This window comes from Microplitis mediator, chromosome 8, assembly GCF_029852145.1.
Source record: "Microplitis mediator isolate UGA2020A chromosome 8, iyMicMedi2.1, whole genome shotgun sequence".
Lineage (NCBI taxonomy): Eukaryota > Metazoa > Arthropoda > Insecta > Hymenoptera > Braconidae > Microplitis > Microplitis mediator.
In genome coordinates, this window is record NC_079976.1 from 10,403,194 (window position 1) to 10,428,641 (window position 25,448).

At 25.8% G+C, this 25,448-nt stretch overlaps 4 protein-coding genes across 7 annotated transcripts; 2 read left to right on the top strand and 2 right to left on the bottom strand.

Moving 5' to 3' along the window:
* Window positions 1-5,520: 5,520 nt before the first annotated feature.
* On the bottom strand, window positions 5,521-18,290 carry LOC130673189 (uncharacterized). Of its 3 annotated transcripts, XM_057478128.1 has the most exons (10): window positions 18,143-18,290; window positions 17,769-17,913; window positions 17,407-17,523; window positions 12,525-12,727; window positions 12,155-12,364; window positions 9,052-9,287; window positions 7,960-8,119; window positions 6,434-6,571; window positions 6,245-6,358; window positions 5,521-6,167 (listed from the first exon to the last, which is right to left on the bottom strand). In XM_057478128.1, exons 1-10 carry the CDS (start codon window positions 18,214-18,216, stop codon window positions 5,939-5,941), a joined length of 1,626 nt encoding a protein of 541 aa, XP_057334111.1. In that variant the 5' UTR covers window positions 18,217-18,290; the 3' UTR covers window positions 5,521-5,938. The 3 variants fall into 3 exon arrangements, with proteins under 3 accessions (XP_057334111.1, XP_057334112.1, XP_057334113.1); XM_057478129.1 differs by lacking the exon at window positions 17,407-17,523 and having other exon boundaries at window positions 5,524-6,167; XM_057478130.1 differs by lacking the exon at window positions 12,155-12,364 and having other exon boundaries at window positions 5,526-6,167.
* Window positions 15,939-17,184, top strand: LOC130673190 (uncharacterized). The gene is made up of 2 exons (XM_057478131.1): window positions 15,939-16,097; window positions 16,159-17,184. The coding sequence occupies exons 1-2, from the start codon at window positions 16,026-16,028 to the stop codon at window positions 16,426-16,428; spliced, it is 342 nt and encodes a 113-aa protein (XP_057334114.1). The 5' UTR covers window positions 15,939-16,025; the 3' UTR covers window positions 16,429-17,184.
* Window positions 18,291-19,364: 1,074 nt separating the features above from the next.
* On the bottom strand, window positions 19,365-22,177 carry LOC130673469 (HIG1 domain family member 1A, mitochondrial-like). Of its 2 annotated transcripts, none has more exons than XM_057478487.1 (3): window positions 22,019-22,177; window positions 21,044-21,219; window positions 19,365-19,928 (listed from the first exon to the last, which is right to left on the bottom strand). In XM_057478487.1, the coding sequence occupies exons 2-3, from the start codon at window positions 21,126-21,128 to the stop codon at window positions 19,708-19,710; spliced, it is 306 nt and encodes a 101-aa protein (XP_057334470.1). In that variant the 5' UTR covers window positions 21,129-21,219; window positions 22,019-22,177; the 3' UTR covers window positions 19,365-19,707. The 2 variants fall into 2 exon arrangements, with proteins under 2 accessions (XP_057334470.1, XP_057334471.1); XM_057478488.1 differs by having other exon boundaries at window positions 22,060-22,132.
* Window positions 22,178-23,660: 1,483 nt separating this feature from the next.
* LOC130672789 (ribosome biogenesis regulatory protein homolog) lies at window positions 23,661-24,867 on the top strand. Its single transcript, XM_057477520.1, has one exon. The coding sequence runs from the start codon at window positions 23,786-23,788 to the stop codon at window positions 24,761-24,763; it is 978 nt and encodes a 325-aa protein (XP_057333503.1). The 5' UTR covers window positions 23,661-23,785; the 3' UTR covers window positions 24,764-24,867.
* Window positions 24,868-25,448: the final 581 nt, after the last annotated feature.

The following is a 25,448-nucleotide window of genomic DNA, read 5'->3' on the forward strand; positions in this document are numbered from 1 at the left end:
ATCACTTTATAAAAAATTTTTATGCAATTTATTAAAAACATTATTCGAGGAAAATTAGATTGATTAATCTTATAAAATGTGCAGAATATTAAACGAGCATTTTATTAAATTTTTCTTTTTTTTTTTAAATTGACGAAAACAAACATCCTAACATTTTTAAGTTGTAAATAATTGCTCTGATGGAAAAACAAAATTTACGATTCAAACTAAAATTTTATTCTAATACTTAAAACTACAAAAAATAACTTTAATAAAGAATATGGTTTTTCATTTTATTAATTACTTTATATTGAGTGATTTAATCTCACTATGAAAAGTGAGCGGGTATAGGGGCTTTTCTTAAGTAATTTTTTGTTTTATTTAAAAAAAAAATAATAATTTTAAAATGTTCGTATGCTTACAAAAATTCAAGAATGGCAAAAGTAATTGAGTTTGAAATTTGGATAATTATGCAAATTTCTAATTAATAATTTCATATCTTTTTATTTTATTTTTATAAAATCAAAAATTATTGAGACATTTTTGCATCATTATCAACTAAAAATTATAGACTACAGAATATTCTTCAGTATTCAGTGATAATAACATTAATCAATCAAGTTAATGTGTTATGTGAAAATTATAATCATAAGTGCTCTATTTAAAAAAAATATACATATTTATAAATAGTGATTGTATATTTTTTCAGAAAAAAAAAAAATTATTAAAATTATGAAAATTTAATAAAGTATTACTGAAAAATGAAACAAACACCTAAAATTTATTTTTCCATTAACTATACTAACAATTATTAATTTATCTATCTATTAAGCTAATTAATTATTTAACTAATTAATTAGCCAACTGATGTTCCTTTATTTATTTTTTTATTTTCAATTACTTTAACTATATATTTTACTTGTCAAGAAAAAGCTTCCTATTTGCAATTTGGCAAACTAGTTATATATTTATTAATTATTATTTATATTATCGTATTTTCATTTCATTATTATTATTATTATTTTTTTTATACAAATTAACTATTATTTGCTTCATTTATTTTTTTGGCAAGTGTAATCTATATTAACTGGAAGAAATATGTGATGGGACGATTAGTATTTTTTTTTTTTTTTTTTTTTTTTTTGTAAAGCTGATTTTATATTTTATACTAACTGTGTACCTTAAATTAAAAATAATAATAAATTTTTATTTATATTTATTAAAATTATTTGAAAAAATTTGAATTATTTTATGAGCAATTTATTTTATTCATTTATCAAAGATTGTCTCAAATTATTACTTTGGTTTCATTATTACTATTAATACTACTTTTATTTATTAATTTATATTAATTTCGTTTTCATTTTTATTTATTTAATTACAAATAAAAATTTATTATATGTAATTCTCGTACAAAAAAATATGTCGTTGAATGGCTGAAGTCATATATTTTTATTATATTAACATCTAGTCGTTTCTAATATGTTACCCAACATCACTTTCAAAAGAGAGAAATGTACATTAGTTCACTTAAGTTTATAGTCTGCGCATTTATAATTTTAAAATCAGATTGAAAATGAAAACTTCTGTCTAATTTTGTAATGAAATTCACTTTTTTTAACGGAATTAAAGTAAGGGCTTAGCTTGCATTATATTCAACAATTATGTCCATAGGCAGATTATATGTACTTTATAATAGTATTTTACGTGACAAGGAATGAACAAGACGATTCCAGGTGAAGGTCAAGTTGACTGCCTGAGCCGAAGGCGAAGGCTGACATCACACTCGACATTTAAAATCGTGTTTTATCCCGTGCTACGCATTACATTATTCATAATACTTGCATTAATACTGGGAGTTTGAATGTCTGGAGTCAGTCGAAACAGGTTAATTTCTGCTTGATATTAGCGCAAAAAAAAATAATGCTGTATTGAAAATGTATTGAAAATATGAGAATGTAAGTAACTCAACCGAAAAAACAATAGTATATTACATACCTAGGGCAGTAAAGTAAGAAATGGCAACTCGGCTTCGCCTCGGCCAACAATTACATGTGATCTGTGACATTTCTTACTTTACTGCCCTGGGTGTGTAATATACTATTTATTGATTTAGTAAATTTCTTTGTTGGAACTCATATTATTTTTTTATTTTTTCAAACATAACTGTCAGTTTGGTTGGTCATTAAAATGACATAAATATTTAGAGATTTACAATAAACAAATGCAATTCTGAAAGGAATGAAATGAAGTCAGAAAATTTTTCAGTGGACAAAAACTAATGAGTTTGTTCCTTAGGGATAGTATATTACACACCAAAAGAGGAAAGTAGAGCATTCCAACCCGCGTGTGTAATTGCCTATCCGAGCCGAAGGTGAGAGGGGCAAACACGCAAATTGGGATGTCTTACCTTGGTTCGTTGTGTGTATACTATTTTTCAGCAAATCTGTACCTGAAAGTTTAAATTTTTGCATCTGTTTGTGGGAAGAATGGCACATGTGCTAAGTTTTACCACTTTCTCATAAGAGAAAAGAACAACTGTCCTCCATCTAAACAGGGCAGGAATTTAAAATTCCGGTGTAGTTATGGTGAAAAAATGTTATGTTTCATCCGAAATTTAATAATAATTCTTATCTGAGTATTGGTTATCTGGTAATTCAATATCCGCCTAATCGAAATCTAAGTAATTGGTAAAATGCATCATCTTCCATTTTTTATATTTATATATATATATATATATATATATATATATATATATATATATATATATATATATACGCACGTTTTCATAAAAGTTCCGGTAGCATAGTGCTATCTTCAGCAATTCAACAGCATTTTTTGATGCATTTATTACATGATCTATTTTATACATCTATACTTGATCCCACAAGATGTATAAGATATCGTTACATTAAGATACACAGTATAAATGTTAAAAGCACATAAACTAGCTATTTAATTATTATTAATTGTGTTAATATGTATATGGAATTTTTATAATGAAAATATAATCAAAATATATATTATTGTTATTGTTTCTATTTTCTATAATAGCAGTCATAATAATAATAGTTATAATATCAATTATTATTATCATTGTCTATTATTTTATAATTTAACTGTCGACCGATGAAAAGTTTATTATATATCTTTTTTAATACACAATATCAATTGATCAAAAAGCTATAAAAATAGCTCCTAACTAACGTCTCAACCACAGCCCATCTTTTTATTACTTTTTTAAATTACTGTATTTATACTATTTAATCTATTCCAACAAACCAATAACTATACTTAATTCAATTTATTCAAATTTTACATCCTCTATTTAATAGTTTCACAAAATATCCTAATATACTTCAGTACATTAGTTCAAGAGATATAATTAAGGGCATTCTAAAATGATGCCCATCATTTTTTTCAAAATATACAATAATTTAACTGTCCTAATCGGGTATTCTTGGATGACCCCTCCCCCCTCCCACATAAAACTTTTTTAATTTACTAAATGATCTTGAATTGTAATAACCGTATAAAAATTTTATCAATTAATCAAAACAAAATTAAAGCACTAGTTAAAAAAAGGACAATGTATTTATAAATTTTTCAGGATATAAATATAAAAACCAATTACTTACAGTTGTTTTACATAAAGTCTTCATGTCACGATTATAATTAGAAATTTCAAATTTTTTAATTATTGCTGTTTTTGGTTTTTACTCCCATTTTGGGTGTTCGGTATACTTAATATTCTCCCGCTTTTTCTTACGTACGCGCAGTTTAGAAGTGATCGGTAGTGAGAGCAATTTTCGAGGTTCATTCTCTCTCAGGGACAAGTTTAATTAAAAAAAAAAAAAAATGTGAATAATTTTTTTTTAAATCAATACCCTGACAAAATTACAACTATATTGTCTTGTTTTTAATTGATGCTTTAATTGTTTTGTATACCTCCATTACGAAGCAATGAGATGTGTTCTGCTAAGGCTTACTTGGTCCTGGCTGATTCACTCATGTAAAAATCATATTTATACTCATTCAAATATGCTCAACTAGAATGAATTTCGACTATTTGAAAGATAATTTATTAATGAATATAACGAACACAATTTTAAGTCACTTTTTTGAAAAATTACGATTCAAAAAAAAAGGAAAAGTGGAAATAAAACTTGTGATGTCCGTCAGTGCGTACGGATGTTTGTAAACACAATAACTTAAAAAAATACACAACCGATTGATCTATTTTATTTTTTATTACACTTGAATTTTTAAATAAAAGAATCCTATTGAAAATGATTATCCAAATCCTTTTATTTTATAATTAATAAAAACTTAAAACTGGCAATTCATGAAAAAATTTATCAGCCATTTTTTTTATCATTATTGCACACCTCAAGCGCGAAAGCGCTGGTGTGCTTTATGATCGCTCTAAATTTTTTTAAATACTTTCTTGTATATAAGAGCGCCATCTAATAATAACTTTTTGAATGAACGAGTAAGTTGTGACGTTTAAATTTTCCAACTTCGATACAAGTGCTCCATCAGAAACCGTTTGCCGTCACTTTTTAAATTAATTAATAAAATTTTAATACGGTTATAGAAGTTTAAAGTCATTGGACATATTTAAAGAGTAATGGGTACCGTCTAAGACTGCTCTTACTTAACCAAAAATTGATGGTGTGTAAAAAATTCAATAGCATGACATCTGAAAAGTATGTCTGCGAATTTGTGAAAATTATTTACAACGCGGTTTATTTAAAAAGACTTTTTTATTCTTTTAAGTCATCAGACATTTGCATTTATTTTTGAGCAGATATTTTGTTTTTAAAATATCTTTTTAGGATACGGTTTAATTCATTTTATTTTGAGTAAAGTTATTGGTTTGTGATGATTAAAAAATTAAATACTTAATAATTTATGTTACTTATCAATTCATTAATTAATTGATGAACTAATTAATTAATTATTTTTGTCTTGATTAGAAGGCAGGATTATGTTATCTTTTTGGATGAAAGCTATATGAAAATACATCTGTACATTTATAATATGGCACATTTATAAACTACTAATCATTTTACCACCATTAGTTATTTGATATTATTACAGAATTTAATAATTGTTTTTATTATTAAATCTGTCTAATAATATTTGTTATTAGTTCTTTTTTATTGGATTAATGGGTCGTTATATTAATTATTAATGCAACAGCATCGGACGTTTAAAAGTTATTCATATCTTTAATAAATAAAAGAAAATTATTTATTAATTTTTTAAATTATACTTTGATATTGGCAAACAATTAAGAATTAATTGTTTAATTAATACTGAATTTACTTATTTGACAATTTCAATACTAAATTTTTTTTTAAATAAAATCTACGTAATTAAATAACATAAATAAATTAATGTTTCGTCAAACAAAAATTAATAGTTACAATAAACAATTAAATTTAAATAATTTAAAAACAATGAAACAAGATAATTTAAATTAAGAAACACTAGTTTACAATTTTCATTTTTACTTAGTGCCGTATTTAATTTTTTTTTAATTTATCGCGAAATTTAAATTTCATTTAAATAAATTTTATTTTCCCCAGTAATTAACGAAAATTATTTTTTAAACAATTATAATTTGGCACGATACTTTGTAAACTAGTATTAATTACTAAGTAATTGAGCAATTACTAAAAAATAAAATATTTATAGATATGTTTGTGAAAATATTTACGGATCTATGCTTATTTTTTCCATGGTAAATAAAAACAAAAAAGAAAAAACAAAAATCAATTTAGTAAATAAAATGAAAATCTTACACATTACTGGCCGGCAAAATCAATCAGTCCTGAATAAATTAATAAAATTTTGGACGATATTGTTTGATAAAATTTGAATAAATTCAACATAAAATAAATGAATTTAAATAAAATATAGATTAATAGGAGAAAAAACAATTGCACATATCTCATTTACCACGGCTTTCAGTATTAGCTGCGTTTCTCTGTGAGTATATAGAACCTTGAGCAAGACCACGCAATGGTCCTTTTCTTAAATCAGCATTTGGGCCTTTAGCGATACTACGTGATCCACTTATGAATGATAAATCACGTCCAACAGCTAATGATTTAATACCAATTGTTTCTTTTGTTAATAATAATGATGAATCTGGACCAGCCCATGGCGCATAATCAGGTCTTTGAATTTTAAATTTAATTTATTAATAATTGAATAACCTGATGAACATATAAATTTTTTTTTTAAATATACTTACAATAATAAGTCATTATCAGGACCTTTAGCTAAATCAGAATTAGCACCAATTGGTTTAGTAATATAAGGCGATTTATATTCACTGTCTTCTGTAGTACTTGTACCACGTGATATTCTAATAAAATTATAATTTTTGAATTTAGTATGGGTAATGATAATTAATTATTATAAATAAATTGAAAATAATTACTTGTGTGTTTCAATTTTATTTTTTGAACGTTTCGATTTATCAGCATCATCTTTATTAAGTATTTTTTTAATTGGTGACGCTGTTAATTTAATTGCTTCTGTTATTGGCGGACTATCTTTTCTTTCATCACTTCTACTACTGTATAAATAAATAATTGAGTTATTAATCTATATTTACAAAATGAAAAAGTTTATTTATGGTATTAGAATGCTAAAAATATTTAAAATTAATAAGATTCCTTTTTATCACGAATTGCTGGTTGAAACTCTGATCACTAAAATTTTTTGATTGATACTAAATAGATATATATAGATATATAGATATGTAGAAAATGGCATACAAAAGATAATCTTGTAGCAGTCGTGTGTTAAAGACGTTCTTGCGTGAGGCTTACTATTAGATAAAAATTTAAATTTTTTATTTTTGGCAAGAATGAATCAATAATTACCGTTCCTGAAAATTTCAGAGTATGTTATCGATCATTTGAAAAAGTGATTAACGATTTAAATTCACAGTTTTAACAGAGAGTCATATGGGAAATGATAACTTTTTATGTTTCAACTTTATAAAAAAAATATTATTATAATAGACACAGCGACAAATAAGGTTTCAAAATATTCGCTAATTTTATGCTAATGATGTAAAAAAATAGTGTTATCGATGGTTTCAATTATTTATTAATAATTACAGTTAGTAAAATTGAAATTATGACGTCACGTTATTGGCCATTTTAAAAACCGTTAACAGCATAGAGGAAAAAAAATACGTTTGTACACATATAGACAGATGAGATCATAAAATTATTAGAAGTGATTTTGAAACTGTCAAAATATTTAAGTAATTTATTTTATCATAAGTAATTAAACAAAGTTCCGTTTAAAAGAATCGTGATTATTTCTCATATTATAATAATTATTTTTGTCACTATCCATGACGTGTACTAATCGTATATTGACATGCACAATATATATATAAAATTTACTTTTTTTACAATACTGTTACGTAAATATTTTCGATGGTTCAAAAAAATTAATAAATTATTGAGATGTTTTCAAAAATTAAATAGCCTCGAAATTAAATTTGGAAATTAGCCCTCATTTGACTCACGTTGAGAAAATCTGGCGCAAGCCAAGCGTGAGTTACTTTAATTCATTTCTGGTGCAAATTTTGATTAAAAAGTATGTAATTAATTTTATCAACGAGTTATGTGTTGGGTTACACAATTCTTTAGATAAAAAATAACAAAGTTTTTTTGTAAGTCTTGCACAAGTTGCAATTTAAAGCTTTTCATCAGTGTCTGTAGCAAGATTTACTATCATATAAAGATGTCGACACCTAAAATACTGGTGACTAGATTTACGCAAAATTTCAATAAGACTGTTATGTGGGTTTCTAATGTAAATTACAAACTTTGCAAAAAATATTACTTTGTAAAATATTTTGCAACAAAAATCGTTTTTTACCAGCAGAAAACTTTATAACTTTGGGTGAGGGTATTGCCAATTATGTAATAAATAACAAAATACCTGTGACTACTTGATGTACGTAATGGTTGTACAGCTTCTTCAGCAATCATAATATCTAATATATGTACTGCTTTTTCTTCATCATAATCAACGCTATCCATCGCTAATGCTATCACTCTATCCGGTACTGATTTATATTTTTCCATTAATTTTGTCTTTACTGAAATAGTAACACGCATAAATTAATTATACATTCATCAATAATTTAAATTACACGGAGAAAAAAATATACAGTAATCAATCCCATACTACAATAACAAATATTTCCTATAGACAGCGGTGTAGTCACTACAAATAAACTAGTAGCAATTATGTCTGAATTTTATTATGAATAGTGTAATGGAAACTTCATTATTACAAAAGTGCGATCACATAGACTGTTGCATTTATGTGTTTTACTAGGAAAGTAAGCGTAAAGAATATAGTATATAAGATATATATTTTTAAATTCATAATCTCATTTCTATTTCTTTAAATTAAAAAAATAAAATAGTAGCATTAACTTCACAAATAAAAATATTGTTCAAACAGCAAGGAAGTCGTTTCTAATCTGTACTGTAGAACGTACCAGAATCTCGAATTTTCAATATCAGGAAAAATTCAAAATCAATGCTTATAAGTACTCTTTCTAATATAGCTTTTATATATTATTAAATAAATTTAAGGAGTAACAGTAAACGATTTTTCGCACAAATTAATTCACTGATAAAGATTGGAAACCCTGATCAAAACCGACTGACTCCGATTAAAATCGATAAATTACGATTTAATTCTGATACTTTGATCGGAGTTCATCAGTTTCAATCAGAATTTTTACTTAGGAAACCTCCAATGGAATGTTTGCGACATTTTCTAAAATCTTAGCAGAAGGTTAAAAATTTTGTATTTTCAAAAAATTTTAATTATTATTCGAAAATAATTACTTGAAATTGTCATTTGCTTTGTGAGTGCAACAATAATACTTCCGATCATTCTTTTGGTCATGAAAAAGAGGTCGGGTATCGTTCCGCTTTAACCTTCTGCGCTGTTATGGTAATAATTACTATACTTTTTTCTCCGTATCATAAATAATTTAAATAAGTAAATAATAACATTTATTTTTTTCTTCAACACTTTTCATACGCGGTGGTGGAGTCGGTGTTACTTTATTAACTTTATGTATATCTTCTTTAGGACGTATCAATGATTTACTTGGTCCAGTTGGATTTCTCTTTTCATATCCCTGTTCAATCAACTTTTCCGACGCTTTTTGAACATTATTATCACTCTGCTCCAGTATATCAAGCAACAGTGTTTCATCAACTTTTGGAAACACATTTTTCAGGTACCTGGATAAGTACAGTTCGATATTAACTATCAATTATTTCGCTTAATATTATTTTTTTTTAATTGAAACGGTGCATTAATTAATACTGTTGACACAATTGGGTTTTTTCTCACTATTATTTGCTACATTCTAATTTGTTGCAGGATCCATGCTATATTTTAATTTTTAAGTTATCATTAATTAGATTATTAAGTTGTTAATTAATCGTATTGTTAGTTTAATTAAAGTTAATCTTTTTTACACTCAACATGCTAACATGCTAATTAGGGAAACCACTATCTTATAGAATTATTAAATTTTTTTTAATTAATTTGTAAAAATTCCTGAAATTCTAAACGCTACTCTTGTCAACAGGCCAATAGTGCTTTATTTCATCATATGACCGGATAAAACTTTTCGGTACTTTATAAATAAAAAAATTACATGGAAAAAATTACCGATAATGTAGAAATTTTTTATGTACATTAAACAGAATTTATAATGTGCATAGTAATGTAAACAAATTTTATCTCATGATATTTATTTTAATCTTACCCCGCCCTTCTCTACATGAAGAGAAATGTACCGTAAATACTATCATACGCCGAAGAAAATAGAGCTGGTATTTTTGTGGCAGCCTAGTAATTATTACACTACAGCATAGTAATGAAAATTCTCGGTTGATGTCACTTTCAAAGTAAAGTGGATAAAGCTATGGTGGCAAAGTACTTACATCAATACCGCACTGTAAATATTACTATGCTGCCAAGAAAATATTAACATTTAAAAAAGTTCCCTATTATAAATAATTTAAAAGTATATTTTCTCGAGTCAAAGATACAAAATTGCAGAAGTTTTAGAACTTAATAAAAAAAATGAAATTAAACGGTCAACAACCTGTGTAAAAAACATTGTTGAAAAAAGGTTCAAGAAATGTTGACTATTTTAAACTTCAAACCGTGACTCAAAGACGAATTTTTTGTAAACATTTTAAAATTCAAGAGAAAAATCAATAAATATCTTAATATTATCAAGATATGCTTAAAAAAAAAACGTTAAGCAATAGTTCAAAATCAGTTTTTTTTTTAACGTATTTCGCACTGATAAAAATTATGATACCTAGCACTTTTGATAGAGCGTCAAAAAAAGTTTACTAATGAATCAAAAACAATAATTTGTGTTATTACGTCAATTGTATTTTTCTTTGTGTTTTCAGAAGTTTAAAAAAAGTTTGTCATTGTGTTACGTTTTGAAGTTTAGAACAGTCATCACCTTTTCAACGACTTTTTTTTTGCACGACAAATAAAAAATAATCAATAATATTATTAATTAACAGAAAACCGAAAAAATTGTTCATGCTAAACAGTATGTGTACAGATTAAACAAAAAATATTTTTGAAAAATTTACTTTTAATTGGCGATGGCGCTGATATTGCTACAATAGAACCGCAACTACTCAACACTGTAATTATTACAGTGCTGATCTCGCTCCATTTCAGCCATATTTTATTATTTTAAAACGGTACAAACATTACTAGTCAACAGCAAATGAGACTACAAAGAAAACTTAATGCATGTGTCCGGTACATTTTTAAAATCTCTAGATATGAACATGTCACTTATTATTATAATGAGCTTCGATGGCTTACACTAAGGTCTAGGCGGGAGTTTTTCTTATCTTGTATTGTTTACAAAGCGTTATATTTAAATCAAAAGCCCCTAATAAGGAAAGACTTGTATATTTTAGAGCCCCGTCTGCGTAGAGGTGATGTCCGTCAGGATTACTTTATTTTACCGGGATGTCATAGTGCTAAGTATGATAAGTCATTTATAATATCTGCAATAAGAATTTGGAATCAATTGCCTGATTATTGTACTACAAAGCCTACCTTTGCGAAATTTCGTACCTCTTGTTATGAATATTTCCTAAGTTTAAATTAATGGTAAATGTTATGATTACTGTTAGAATTTATATTTATGTGATGATTGAGTATGATATTGTTATATTAAATTATTTAATAATGTAATTATTTTTACTCTTATGTATACTATATTATTGTTATATTATATTGTACTAAGGGATGGCCGCAAGAAGCTTCGACTTCATGGCCAATTAAATAAAAAATAATAATAATAATTACTCGAAAATAATGTATCGGTAATACAAGACTCATTACATTAAAATATCGCGTCCCTAATACCAAAAAGGCATATAAATATTATATGCCTTTTTAGCTTTATGGTAGATCTATATACAGCATATGCCTTTTTGGCATTAGGGACGCGATATAATATAGAATTTACTGTACGACATATTAAAATTTATAATATTTTTTATTTCGTGTAGTAATATTTACGTTACACTTCTCTCTATGAACGAAAAGAGCCGAATATTTGAGAAAAAACTCGATTATTTAAAATATTTAAGTGTCCCTTGATCTGAAATGTTTATTAATTTTTATTCTAAAATTCGCAGCGTCTATGAATTTTTCTAGATAATTGAAGCAGATTTTAATTAAAAATTTTCTATTAACAAAAAATTTATGAATTATTTCAAAGATAGCGGTCTCCTTGATAAATCGTTTATTTATTAAAATATAAATAAAAATAAAAAATAAACTGAACCTTTAGTAAATTTTCTTAATAATCCTGTTTTCATAAATAAAAATATAAACTGAAATAAAAAATATAAAATTATAAATTTTACATGCTCTCTAGCATTTTTCTCTAAGTAATAAAATAAAAGTTATTACAGAAATAAAACAAATAAATAATCTAGCACCTAATGTTTCGGATATGTAATAAAATAACTTGGGTGATACTGTAAAAAAAAAAAAAAAAAAAAAAAAAACACTTTATTTTTTTTAAAGTATATATAGTTGAATAAACCTAAGTTTCATTTTTGGGGAATGTGGTGCTGGCCTTGCACCACGTGGTGGACTCAATGTTATAGCTGCATGTATTGCATGAGCTGGTAGACGCCATCTCGGTATAGCGTAATTAGAATGTACTCCAACGGGTGTACCTGGACCAGGTGCACAAAGTGGATTCTTCTCAATTTGTAGCGCACTTACAACCAATGCTGGTCTATTATTATATCTGAAATACATTGGCTCAACAACTTAGACTCTAAACCACCACCATTTATATTTTTTTAGTTCATTAAATTAAATGTTAATGTTTTTAGTATTTGTTAGTTCAAAGAATTTTTTATGTACTTCTGTTTTTTTATTGTTTATTTATGTTAAGATTAACTTACTTCTTCAATAATAGACGAATATGGGTATCAGATACTGTTGGAAAAATAGCATTTATTTTGGCAACTTGTAATTCAACATCCGAGCTTTGTGTAAATGATGTTTCCATATTTTTTAATGGTGTCGGTGAACCTATTGTCATATCACCGAATTTATTTGTTGTCGCACTTATTGAACGTGTCGTTGACATTGGTGTCTTTAAATCCTTTATTAAAAAAGCAATATTTGGTTTTATTAAGGGCATTCTCCGGCAATACCCTCCACTTTTTAAAAATATTCAATGACTTCAAACTGCCGTAACGATATTAAAATTTTATCAATTAATTAAAAACAAAGTTAAAATATTAATTGAAAAAAGAACAACGTGCGTACAATTTCACTGAGATATACATTTGATAAAAAATTACTTACAGTTGTTATCAATTAGAAGTTCAACGAAGTTTGGTAAATAAATTTCAGTAAAATCTTTATGTCAATAAGGTAAGAGACCCAGTACCCGATCAAGAAACTAGTACCTGATCACTTCATGCATTTGTATAAATATATTTAGTAAAACTTAGTAAATATAGATATACAAATACATATAGTAATCGGGTACTAGATCTTCTTACCTTATTGACATAAAGATTTTACTGAAATTTATTTACCAAATTTCCTACAACTTCTGATTAATAACGACTAAGTTTTTGTTTTTAAATTTATATCCCAGCGAAATTGTAACTACGTTGTATTTATTTCAATTAATGCTTTAATTTTTTTTAATTAGTTAATAAAATTTTAATACGCTGATGGTAGTTGAAAGTCATAGAGTACCTTTAAAAAGTGGAGGAGGGAGGAGGGGGGAGGGGGCTCTGCCTGAGAATGCCCTTAAATGACAATATTTTATAATTTAACCAGTCATTACGGTAAAAAATTTAAAAGAAAAAAATTACGATTTCCTTGAGTCAATAAATAATTAGTTTCTTAACTCAAAAAAATAAAGTTTTGTATAAATAAAGTGCTTAATTAAATTTACAATAAATTTTTTTATTCCAACCAAAATTACTTGAGTTAAGCAGTGTTATTTTTGTGAAGATAATTTTTAACTTCCCGCGAAGAAAAAGGATGATTTTCAAAAAATTCGGGAAGTTATTGTTTTCACCCCGATTTTCGAAAATCGAGTTTCCATCAGATGTTGACGTTTTGAGGTCCTAGGAAGCTATTTTGACTATTTTCAGAGTAATTTCCGAGAGTATATATATATATATATATATGCGTGTGTGTGTGTAAGCTCTTTGTAACTTTTTAACTAATCAGCCGATTTGGGGTGGTTAAGGCGGCAATCGAAAGAGCTTTTTGGCCATCAACTTTCCCAAAAATTTCAGATTATTTAATCAAGTAGACTCGAAAATATAGGCGAATTACGAAAAAAACAATTTTTTTTTTTAGTTTTTTATTGATTTCTCAGAAACAACTCAAACGATCGACTTCAAAATCTAATCAGCTATATAACTCAATAAAATGCGTCGATTGCCGCCTCAAACGTCAAAATCGGTTAATTAGTTCGAAAGATTTTAACATTTTTCTCGGATATTTCATATATTATTGCTCTGATCTAAGTCAAAACTCATTCAAATCTTGATATTGATTACTGACATTGATTTCTGTCTTAATACATTTATTTCATTGAACATAATCGGGAATAAAAATTTAAAAACTGCTTCTTCATTAATGATTTTCAATTCTTGTCAAACTTTAGCAAAAAATGTAACTTGCTAGAGCTCGAAAAGCTGATTAAAAATAATCGCATGTCATAGTAATTTAAAGCTCGAAGAGCTCGAAAATATATTCACAATATATTCAAGCTCCTTGAGCTCAAAAACAGCGGGAAGTTTTGAGTCTGTCCCGCAGGGTCAACCGACGCCCAGATTTTTTTAAAAGTATTTATTATACCAAGTGATCAATTTATCGCTAATGTGTATGTGTGCACGCAAACAAATAAATGATAAATTTTATTCGGATTTTCAATTGACTTTTATTGTTTGAACCATAAACTCGCATCAAAGAAGGTAGTTCATAAATAATATAATATTGAAAGCGAAAAAGTATAAGAATGATTCTCTAAAATATATTGATCTGAAAAAAAAAGTCACTCTTGGTCTTTAAATTTTATTGTTTGCAATGATAAAATACGTTATCCTGCCATATAGAGCGCATGAGTAATACTTTAAGTTAATTCTTTCAGATATATTAAAAGCTTACAAACACAAGTTAAATTTTATTGTTTCGAACTATAAAAACTGATGTGCTTAAAATATACTTTTTGACGATTTGAAGGATGTAATAATTATATATCGTTGTACACAAAATCCGTTCTTTGACATTGAAAATTTTGTTTATCATACAGAATGTTTTTTTACTTTTTTACTATAAACTTTAATGTTCCTAATATCGAATGTTGAAGCTAAAAACGTTAAATTATTATAATTTTATTTTTTTATCTACCAAACAGTAATTTCTAGTACTTGTAACATGATTTATTTACATATAAACTTTAAATTTCAATATTTAAATTAAGATTATTATAATTTATTCTATAAAACCACGAAATTACTGTTTCAAATGATATTAAATTGTGACCACATTATAAATTCTTAGTTATCAATTACTAATTTTTATAATTTATTTTTTTGCGTGTGTAATTTATCGCCAATATGTATGTATGTATATACGTATGTACGTACGTATGTAAATATTCTATCTCTTTTGAACGGATGAACCGATTTAGATCTTTAAGGTGGAATTCAAAGCGGTTTATTAATTCCAACCCTGTTTAGAAAATCTCATAGAATCCAACAGATTCTCATACATTCTTATAGAGATTTTATAAGAATGAATGAGTTCTATGAGGAGTGTTATAGTTAAGCATAGGGCCTTATACATACAGCTATAAGAATCTATCGGATATTTTAAGCAAGGAAGGTACTGTTCCAAATTGAGCTTGATCGGCACAGTACGTTTCCAGTTATTCTGAGCTCGAACATGTATTGACAGCAACAATGGTTTCGAGCTTAAAGAGCTCAAAAACAGTGGAAAGTTTCGAGGCTGTCCAAACGTTTTTAAGATTTTCTTTAGTGAAGTTCCATAACAATAATATTTTTTTTTTCATGTGCCAATAAAATTAGATAAGAATAATAGTAATAAATAAATATGATCAATTAATATCCTTGAAAAAATATTCCTCTCTATAATTAAAAAAAAAAAATGGTAAATAAGGAAGAAGTTTTCTGGGATTTTGAAAACTATTAGTTGATTATATCAATAATTCTATAATTAATGAATATCATTATACTGACAAGGCACGTTGTAATTTTCATTACTCATAAAGATTATATAACAGTGAACAATGTATATAAAGTCAAACGTAAATGCGTACATTTCATTATATTTTAACTCTGCAATAAGTCAATTTAATACATAATCACGTTCTTTTTTAATTGAAAATTTAAAAAGAAAAAAAAAATATGAATATCCAAATTTTTGGAATAGCTATAATTTTAGCTTTTTATACCACGATTCCAATTGATGGTCAATCGGTAAGTTATTTATATAATCAATTATTATTAATATGCTGAGAATAAAATATTTTATTCGTAGGTCAGTGACATTTTAAAATATGAATGTTCACCATCTTCTGTTAAAATAAATTTTAAACCGCGATCACCACAGCATGAAGTGACACTTTCAACAGACTATCGAATTCCAGAGTGTGTTAAAAAATTTAATGCTGGCGAATCAGCAGTAATGGAATTAAATTTTGAAAAATGTACATCAGGGGCAAAAACTTTTCATTTGAATATCAATGAATATAAAGAAGGGGAAATGGATCCTTCATTATACAGCTTAGAAGTTAAGTGTTTAAATTAATAATACAAAAGAAAAGAAAGAATTAATCAATGTGGAAATAATTAACATGAATATTTTAATTGGTTTAATCATTGTCAAATTTATTAAACACAATCGAGTTGCATTTTTTAAAATTTGGAATCACATAATCGTTAAATGAAAATTTTTTTAATTATGTGAGGAATTTTTTCTCAAAAACAAAAACACATTAATTACTCAAAACTAGTAGAGATTTGGAGGAATAAAAATTTTGGATTATATAAAATGATGAAAAAATTATAAATTAAAAATATAACGAATTATTCCAATTAATTCAATTAACTAACATTCATTCATTGATTTTCTCTAATTATTTGTAGATAATGAACTGTCTTGGTGTCGGTAAAAATTTGTAATGGAAAAATGAATAAATTTTGCTTCTTGTTTGTTAAAAATTACTTTTTTTCATAGTTAATTTAATAGTCAACATAAGTCCCAATTTAAGCGCAGTCCCATTCAAATTTTACTCTGAAGTTAATGGTGAAGTCTTTGGGACCCCTAGTAAGTGGTTTAGATTAAACGACTAGTAGTATAATTTTTAATTCGAATAATAATTTTCTGCACAAATGAATCATAGTGTTGTGATAAAAAAAATCAATTTTTGTTTTATGTACTGTCATAAAATCGTATTACAAACATCATTAATGCGTATCCCAGCAAAAGATACTTTATAAAAAATAAACATCGATCAAATAAAAACAAATTTTCTAAGCCTTTATGTTTCCCAATATCTATCCTTAACACCATAAAGGCGCATAACAAATTTTCAAAATTTATGTTTTTTAATTTTTATACTTTCAGATGATTAACAAAAAAAAATTTATTACGCGCCATTATGGTACTTGTAACGCGAAATAGTTATTTGAAATTTTTGAATGTTAATAAGTTTTTAAAATAACAGTTAATGAAAAAAATTGATTTTCATTAAATGTTTGAGCTTGTGATAGAAAGAAAGCATACCTGCAAACATGGCAAAAAAGCAGGCTGTGGATTATTATACGGTGATGGGCTCGGATAAACTTGTGGTGCACGATGTGTTGCAGTGTAAACAAAACCACCACCAATATTACCACCACTCTTTTAAATATTAATTACCATTATAATTAATTAGTTCAATAAAAAAAAATCCATAAGCAGCGTTAAAGACAGACAGTAAAATAAATTATTAATTATTATTTTAATTATCATGCAAATTACTCATTCACAATAAATTAATACGAGTAATTTAAATAAGATAATTTTTGCGCGCGAAAATTTAAATAGAAAGTTCCCGCGTTATTTTTTAAAAATATTATTATTAATAATTAATTAAACATAATTACTTGTAGTGGTATAGCTTCATGTGAATTTCCATTTGATGAACTTGTAGCTGTTGAATTTTGTCCGTGTGTGTATTGTGCATACTGCCAATATCTTACACGCGGATCTTCCCATGACGTCGAACAATTAAAATGATTTATAAAATATCTGTAAATACATATATATGTATATTTATATCATTATTGAGATGACATAATAATTTGAATAATATGATAATAGTTAATTTTATTATATCTGATTGAATTCTATCGAGTAGGGGGTGGGTGTAGTTTTTTATTGGATGTAAATAAAAGTTAATTTGATAAAAAAAAATTTTTTGTAAATGTCAAAATGTTCTTAGTATATACAGAAATAGTTTTTATGTTTATTTACTTACGGACGACCACTTCTTATGTCATATCTGCACTCCCAACCAGGTGGTAATTGACTCCTGTCACTTTGATCAGCCATTTTTTTATTTTCCACTACCTTACTACGTTATAACTTTCACTGACGAATGGAATGGATGAGGTTAGATGTAGAGGTATTATTTTATAATTACTAAAATTTTACATTTTATGAAGATGGCGGTAGTGTATTGACATACTGAAAATTTGGCGCGAAATTTTATTAATTTTAAATCTTCTGAAACAATTTAAAATTTTTAAAGTAACAGACATTGAAAAAGATATCATTTTAAATAAACAAACCAAATATTCATGTAAAAAAATTATAAAAATTCAATGTCAAAAACTTTCAAAAATTTTTCTGTGTATATTCAAAATATTTTGTTATATTCACAAGCAATTTGTTTATAAAAATAAGAAAATTATCTGATGTATTTTGTAATGAATCATTTTCCGTAAGCAATGTTAAAAAATTTTTAGATTTTTATGTATTATTGTCATAAAAATTGGTTAAAATTTATTAATTTTGCATGAATATCGGCTGTTGATAATTTAAAAAAAAATTAAAGCATAATCTTATGATAACCTTGATTAAGAAAAATGATTTTAAATAATTTGAATTGACTAATATATAGATATATACTTAGCATCTATTAATTCATTTTTCTTAATAAGGGAACTTCAATTAATTTCCTCCAAATTACAAAGAAAATTTTATTATGATCTTTACGTTTTACAAATTTTTCCTTTTCGGTATTTAGTTTCTTAAATTTGTACTGCTACAAATTTAAAGTTCTATACTTTTAGTTTATTTATTAATTTTTTATTCCAACAAAATACTCAATTGGGCAATTGTGGTCTTATGAATATTGCATTTCAAACGAATTTCTTTAGGGCAATGCCCCTGGTCCTCAATTTAGAATAGTGAAGCTGTGGAAAACAAATTAATTTATTAACTTGTTAAAATATCGTATATAAATTTATCAGCTTCAATAACTTATTGTTTATTCAATAACATCTATTTTTAAAATTTTAGATAATTATTTCATTTTATAAAATTTAAAAATAAAAATTATAAATTATACTTGCATTTGTATAACTCAAAAATATAGAAAAATCATTTCAAAGAAACATTTATATTATTTTAATGAATTCACATTAATTATGAATCAAGCCAAAAAAAAATTAATTAAAATTAATGATTACTTCAAATTTCGAAATTATACATTTTATTACATCTACTGCTTAAGTTAATTATACAATTGGACATAGAATAAACAAATATTGCTACAATATATCACTCTAATACCATTTTATGATTTAGTCGTAAGCTCTGAAGATGACCACAGAAGTTTGTCTTTTTACTTTCTTCACATCATTAACAAATAAATATATTAACATTTAAAAATAATATAATATGAGTATCTGATGGCTGATGAAAAAAAAATATCTAAATGAGGTAGCATGATATTAAATGACATCACTTTTGTACAATTCAAAAAGAGAAAAAAAAAATCTATCAACTTTTATCTGTTTATTAATTATTGCATGTTAATTATTTATTTTCACCAACGGCGATATCAGTTTTCTTTATTCTTGGGTTCAAAATCCAATGGTCTACCATCCCATAGACCATTCCAACAGTTAAACTGCCAATTACAACAGACTGTGCTGTGACACGAAGTTGAATTAAGAATAATGATGCCGGTGAACCTTTTGGTCTGGTAAAAAATCTGTAACCGCCAATTCCTGCTGTCGCTAAGAAACCAGCGACTCCTGATAAACAAAAATTAATTATTTGAAAAAGAATCAATAATAGTATGGATTATCTGCAATTAGTATCCATTATAGAAAAAGTCACAATGGTGAAAAGTGGGGTAATTCCGAACATAATAATTAGATTACTTTGAAAAATAAAATTATTTTTTCTTACACTGATCGATTGGTTAGTGCGTATCTAGTATCAGACAAATAATTAAAGACAGATATTATACTTATTATGCAATAAAAAAATTATTTATTATTTTCAGTGTTTTGAAAGTTTATTTTTTTTTTCACGTGAAATTTAATATAATTGTCATTACACATGAATTATATAATTATAATTTGTTTATGACAGAATAAGGATAGTTCACATTTTATTTATAACTTAAGATAAGAGACCCAGTACCCGATCATTCATGTATTTGTATATCTATATTAGGGTGCGTCGTTTTCGGCCAAAGTTTGTTTTTCGTTGCTCATCAAGCAAAATATTGTTCTTTATGTTGAAACAAAAATTCCTTCCAAGTTTGAGCTCTTAATTTCAATCCTAAGTACTTTCCATTTAATTTCAAAAATTTCTCACTTAAAATACACGTAAATTAAATTACTTTTTTTTTAACTTTCTAATGCTCAGCTGCATTTTATTAAATTGACCTTTATCGGCTTGCAGAACGTAAACTAATGAAAGTACACTAACAATGTTAATGGGAATTTTATAGAAAATTTTATTCCCTTCAAAAAAAGTTCTATGAGTCAATTCGCTAAAGTCCATAGGTTCCAAGTTATAGTAATTTTAATAATTTGAAAAATAGAATATAAAAAAAAAGTTACAATTAATATTCTATTTTCTCTTACGTTTACAGTTACCCCATTTCAATAATCCTATCTTCACAAATTTAAGTTTAATATTTAATTGTTTGGTTTTTATGTAATCTGAGTATCCATTTTTTTTTGTTCTTTATTTTTAAATATTCTATTAATAATAGATCTAAATATGTACTGTTTGCAACTACTCCACAGGAGTGAGATAATCACAAGTATAAATTTTGTTTTCCAGTTTGAAATTAAATAACTTTAAAAATGTTCGTAGTTACCCTACTCTTCTCTATTATTAACTAAAGACTTACCAACCAGAAGAAATGGATTTTTAGTTAAACTTTTCAACATTTTCTGACTCGACTGATCATCATCAAAATCTCTGTTGTCTTGCATTATAAATAATTTTAATTATCGATTAGAAAATAATTGTTTTCTTGTTGACTCCAACAATATCGTCGTATTTTCTTTTAGTCTGACACTAACTCTGCAAAAAAAATATTTATTTATTATTAATCATTAAAATTTTCATGATTTACTTAAATACCAAACAATTAACAACAATTAGCATCAATAATTAAGATATTTGAGTAAGAAACAATTTTTGAGCAATATTACGATATGTTACGTCATGGAATATTAAATTTAAAAAAAAATTTAGGTTAGAAAAGTTAAAATTGGTAAATTATGAATGAGAATGTAGCAGATATTAGACAATTTATAAATTTCAAATAAATAAATTAAAATAATAAAATTTAAAAATATGCGTGGACTGAATTTTCAATTATCTAAATACGCATTTTTTAATTTTTGTTCTACGTACGTTAAATTTATTTATTCTAAAATTTAAAAAATTGTCAATTGTTAATTATATTTACACTCGTGATAAATGATAATTAACAATAACTAATTATTAAAAAAAAAAATAATAAAACATTTTTCTTTAAATCTTAATAACAAAATATTAAGAATTATTCAATTAAAAATTACTTTTATTTTATTTGACATTTATTTTTCTATAAATTAATTGTGTTAATAGTTGATAATTATAAATTGTTAATTAAACAATCACGTGATTGTATAGAAAAATTATCCGGATAAAAATATTTTGACCTTAACCTTCGTAGGAACTAGGACAAAGTCAATAGATTTATTTAGTTTACTTATTTTTATTCTGTACTTAAAAAAAGAAAAAAACTATTACTATATTCAAAAATTGTAACACATTCATTTTATTTAACAAATTATTAAAATATTTGTAACTGAATATAATATTTAATACGTACGAATTGTTACACAGTGTCAAGTAATTAATTTACTCTTGTACCTCTTGTATTCCATACTCGACTGGCTCTACTCTGCTGGTATGAAATATGAATGCGAATGCTCACGAAAGTTCGAGTACGTCTAGATGATCACTTATAAAGTGGTCCCAGTAAGAGAATGCACCTCGGAAATTGCCCCCACCACCGACCATTTATGAATTGCGCATGCGCACAGAAGAGTGGGAGAACATTTAACACATGAAACACCCAGAGTGGGAGTAAAAACCGACGACACCCGAGGTGCATTCTCTTGTTGGGATGACAATATATATTTTTATGATTTATTTAAAATATGTTGTTAGTTTACTTTTTTTTTATTTATGAAATTATAATTTCATAAAATTTCTAATAATAAATTTAACAAATTAAAAATATTGAATTAAAATTTTGCTTTTGGCATTTTGCATTTGAATTTTAAAAGTACGTGAAAAATAAATGTAATTATTAGGTCGTTTCGTGTGATTACGTTGTATGAGGAAATAATAATAGTAGTTTTTATCAAGAGTAAATAAAATTATGATACTAAAAGCATTACATCCTAATATTTTTATTTTCGAGTCATTTGTCGTTAGATAAAATTTTTTTTTTATGCATTTTTTCACATCAGTATTTAATTATTTCTGAAAAAAAAAAGTTTATTAACGTCTGCTATCTGTAAAATAATGAAAATAATTATAACTAATTAGCTAATTTTATTAACATGAAAAATAATAATACTTATTAGTAATACACTTGTAATTTGCAGTTATATAATTATTTATATCGAAAATGAATACAATTTGGTTCTAGCCATATCACTATGATAGAATTAGTTAATGTTATTAAATTTGGTACTCTTGTAAAAGTCGATTTTAATTTGTTTTTTAAAAGTTTCAACTCTATTTCATTGCAAAGTGTCGACATAGTTAATTTATCTGTATGATTCGTAATAAAAAAATGGAAAAACTCTGAAAAAGTCTTAAGAACTTTGAAAACATAGAGAATAGAGACTCTATTCTCCATGTTTGAAAAAGTCTTTAGAACTTTAGAACTGAGTTTTTCAGAGAAAATTCTGAAAAATTTCCACCAGGATTATTCTCAACATGTCCGTCAAGTAATTTTCCGGACTTATTTTAATTATTTCGTCACCGAATATTGCTAAATATTACTGAAAATATATAGATATTATTATATTATTATTAAGAGAGAATAAGAAAAATTTAGTCCATAGCATAAGTTTATGATAATAAAAATTAAATAAATTAAATTTGCTATCAGTTAAAAGGTCTTGTCATATTAAACTTCAATATGATAATAAAAATATCTGAGAGTTAATCGGTAAAAATTTAATAAAAAATTAAATTTAAATCATATTTAGTAAATTTGGTAGTGATACTCGGACGGTCATATAGTAACTGCTGATTGCTGGTATTTTATTAAATGTATGACTATTATTTTTATTATTTATATTTCAATATAATAGTGACTTTTACTTTAATTATTATTAAATTTAAATACATTTACTTAAGTTTAATTCAAATATTTTGACTTTCCCGCCATCATGCGGAAATTTCAAAAACTAAAAATAAGCATCCACACGATTTTTGTAATTATTGGAACACCTTCTTATTATACAATCTGTGACCAATATCCAACAGTCTATGAAACGTAACCACGTGTTAGTAAAAAAATTTAACCTGTATATATTTATTTAATAAATAAAGTTTAATAAATATAATAAAATAAAAAATGGTTATTGCTGAAAGTGAAACAGTAGTAAATACTGAAAAAGAAGTAAATATCGATGAAGGGAGTCTTTGTGTATCAGATGACACTAAAATAAATTCAGATCTTCTTAAATCAAGTACTAGTGACTATTTAAAATCATTAACAAATAATAATGTTCAATTGCTGATAAATAAAATATGGGAATTGCCAGTAAAACGTGTTGATGAATCAATTGTTGCTGAATTACCTAAACCAAAATTAAAATTACCACGTGCTCGTGTTGTACCAAAACCAAAACCACTTACAAAATGGGAGAAATTTGCTAAAGATAAAGGTATTCGTAAAAAGAAAAATAATAAATCTAAATTACAATGGGATGAAGAACTTGGCAAGTGGATTCCACTGTTTGGTTACAAAAGAGTTAAAGCGCAGGAACAAAAAGAATGGTTGGTTGAAATAAATGGACCCAATGAGAATCCAATAGCAACATCAATGAAGAAAAAAGAAGATCGTGTTAATAAAAACGAACTACAACGACTACGTAATATTGCACGTGCTAATAATATTAAATTGCCAAAAGTTGGGATCCCTAGTGATGAAAAATTCACCAGCGCTCAGCAACTTGCCGTTGCTAATACAGTTGCTCGGGTTTCAACGGCATCAGTCGGTAAATTCCAGAGTAAATTACCTAAAGAAAAAGAAGCTAAGGATAAAATTCTTAAACAAGTACCAGGATTAATTAAAAAACGTAAAGCTTTGCCCAATAATGCTGTTGATGAAAAAAAAATAAATACTTCATTGGTTAATGATATTATTAATAAAAAAACTTACAAGGATATTTTAACTGTACAAACTGCACCGCAAGAAATAAATTCTGAACCAATGACTAAAAAACGCGGTAAAAATAAACATTTGAATAGTAAGACTAGCAAAAAACCTAAAGCTGGAAAAGGGGAACGCAATATGAAGAAAAAAACTGGGGGTAGAAAACGTAGATAAACTTTTTTTGTATCTTGTCATTATTTTTCTTTATTGGACTGAATATTGATTTCTTTTTTTTCGACAAATTATTTGTAATTTAATTAATAAATTTAAACAAAATATTTAAATTTAAATTTATTTTTAACGCTTGTCATTATTTATTTAATCATTTTCAAATAATAACTGTAATAATTTATTAGTATAATAGCAAGAATCATAGTCATTATTTGGGTAAGTTTTGGCAGGTAATTACAAATTTAAAATAACATTTTATAAGTAATATTTAAGTTATTCAAAATTTTTATTAAATGTTAAAAATTATTTTATCTGACGATACTCGTGACCTTTAAATCGAACCACGAGGGAGTATAAATTGATAATTATAACCACTTGACTGGTTATAATTATCACCCTAACTCGTTTGATTCTAGAACACTGTAATCATAGAGATCATTAGTCCACAATGTTTTAATAATTATTTTGTCAGACAGTACTCGTGACCTTCGAATCGGACCATGAGGGAGTATAAATTGATAATTATAACTACGACTGGTTACAATTATTATCCTAACTTGTTTCATTCTAGAACACTGTAATCGCAGAGATTCTTAGTCCACAATGATACTGGTTTCGTTTAAAAAAGTAAGTAAAGAAATGATGAATCCTTTGCATTTAAGGCATGCAAATAAATTGTGTGAAAGTT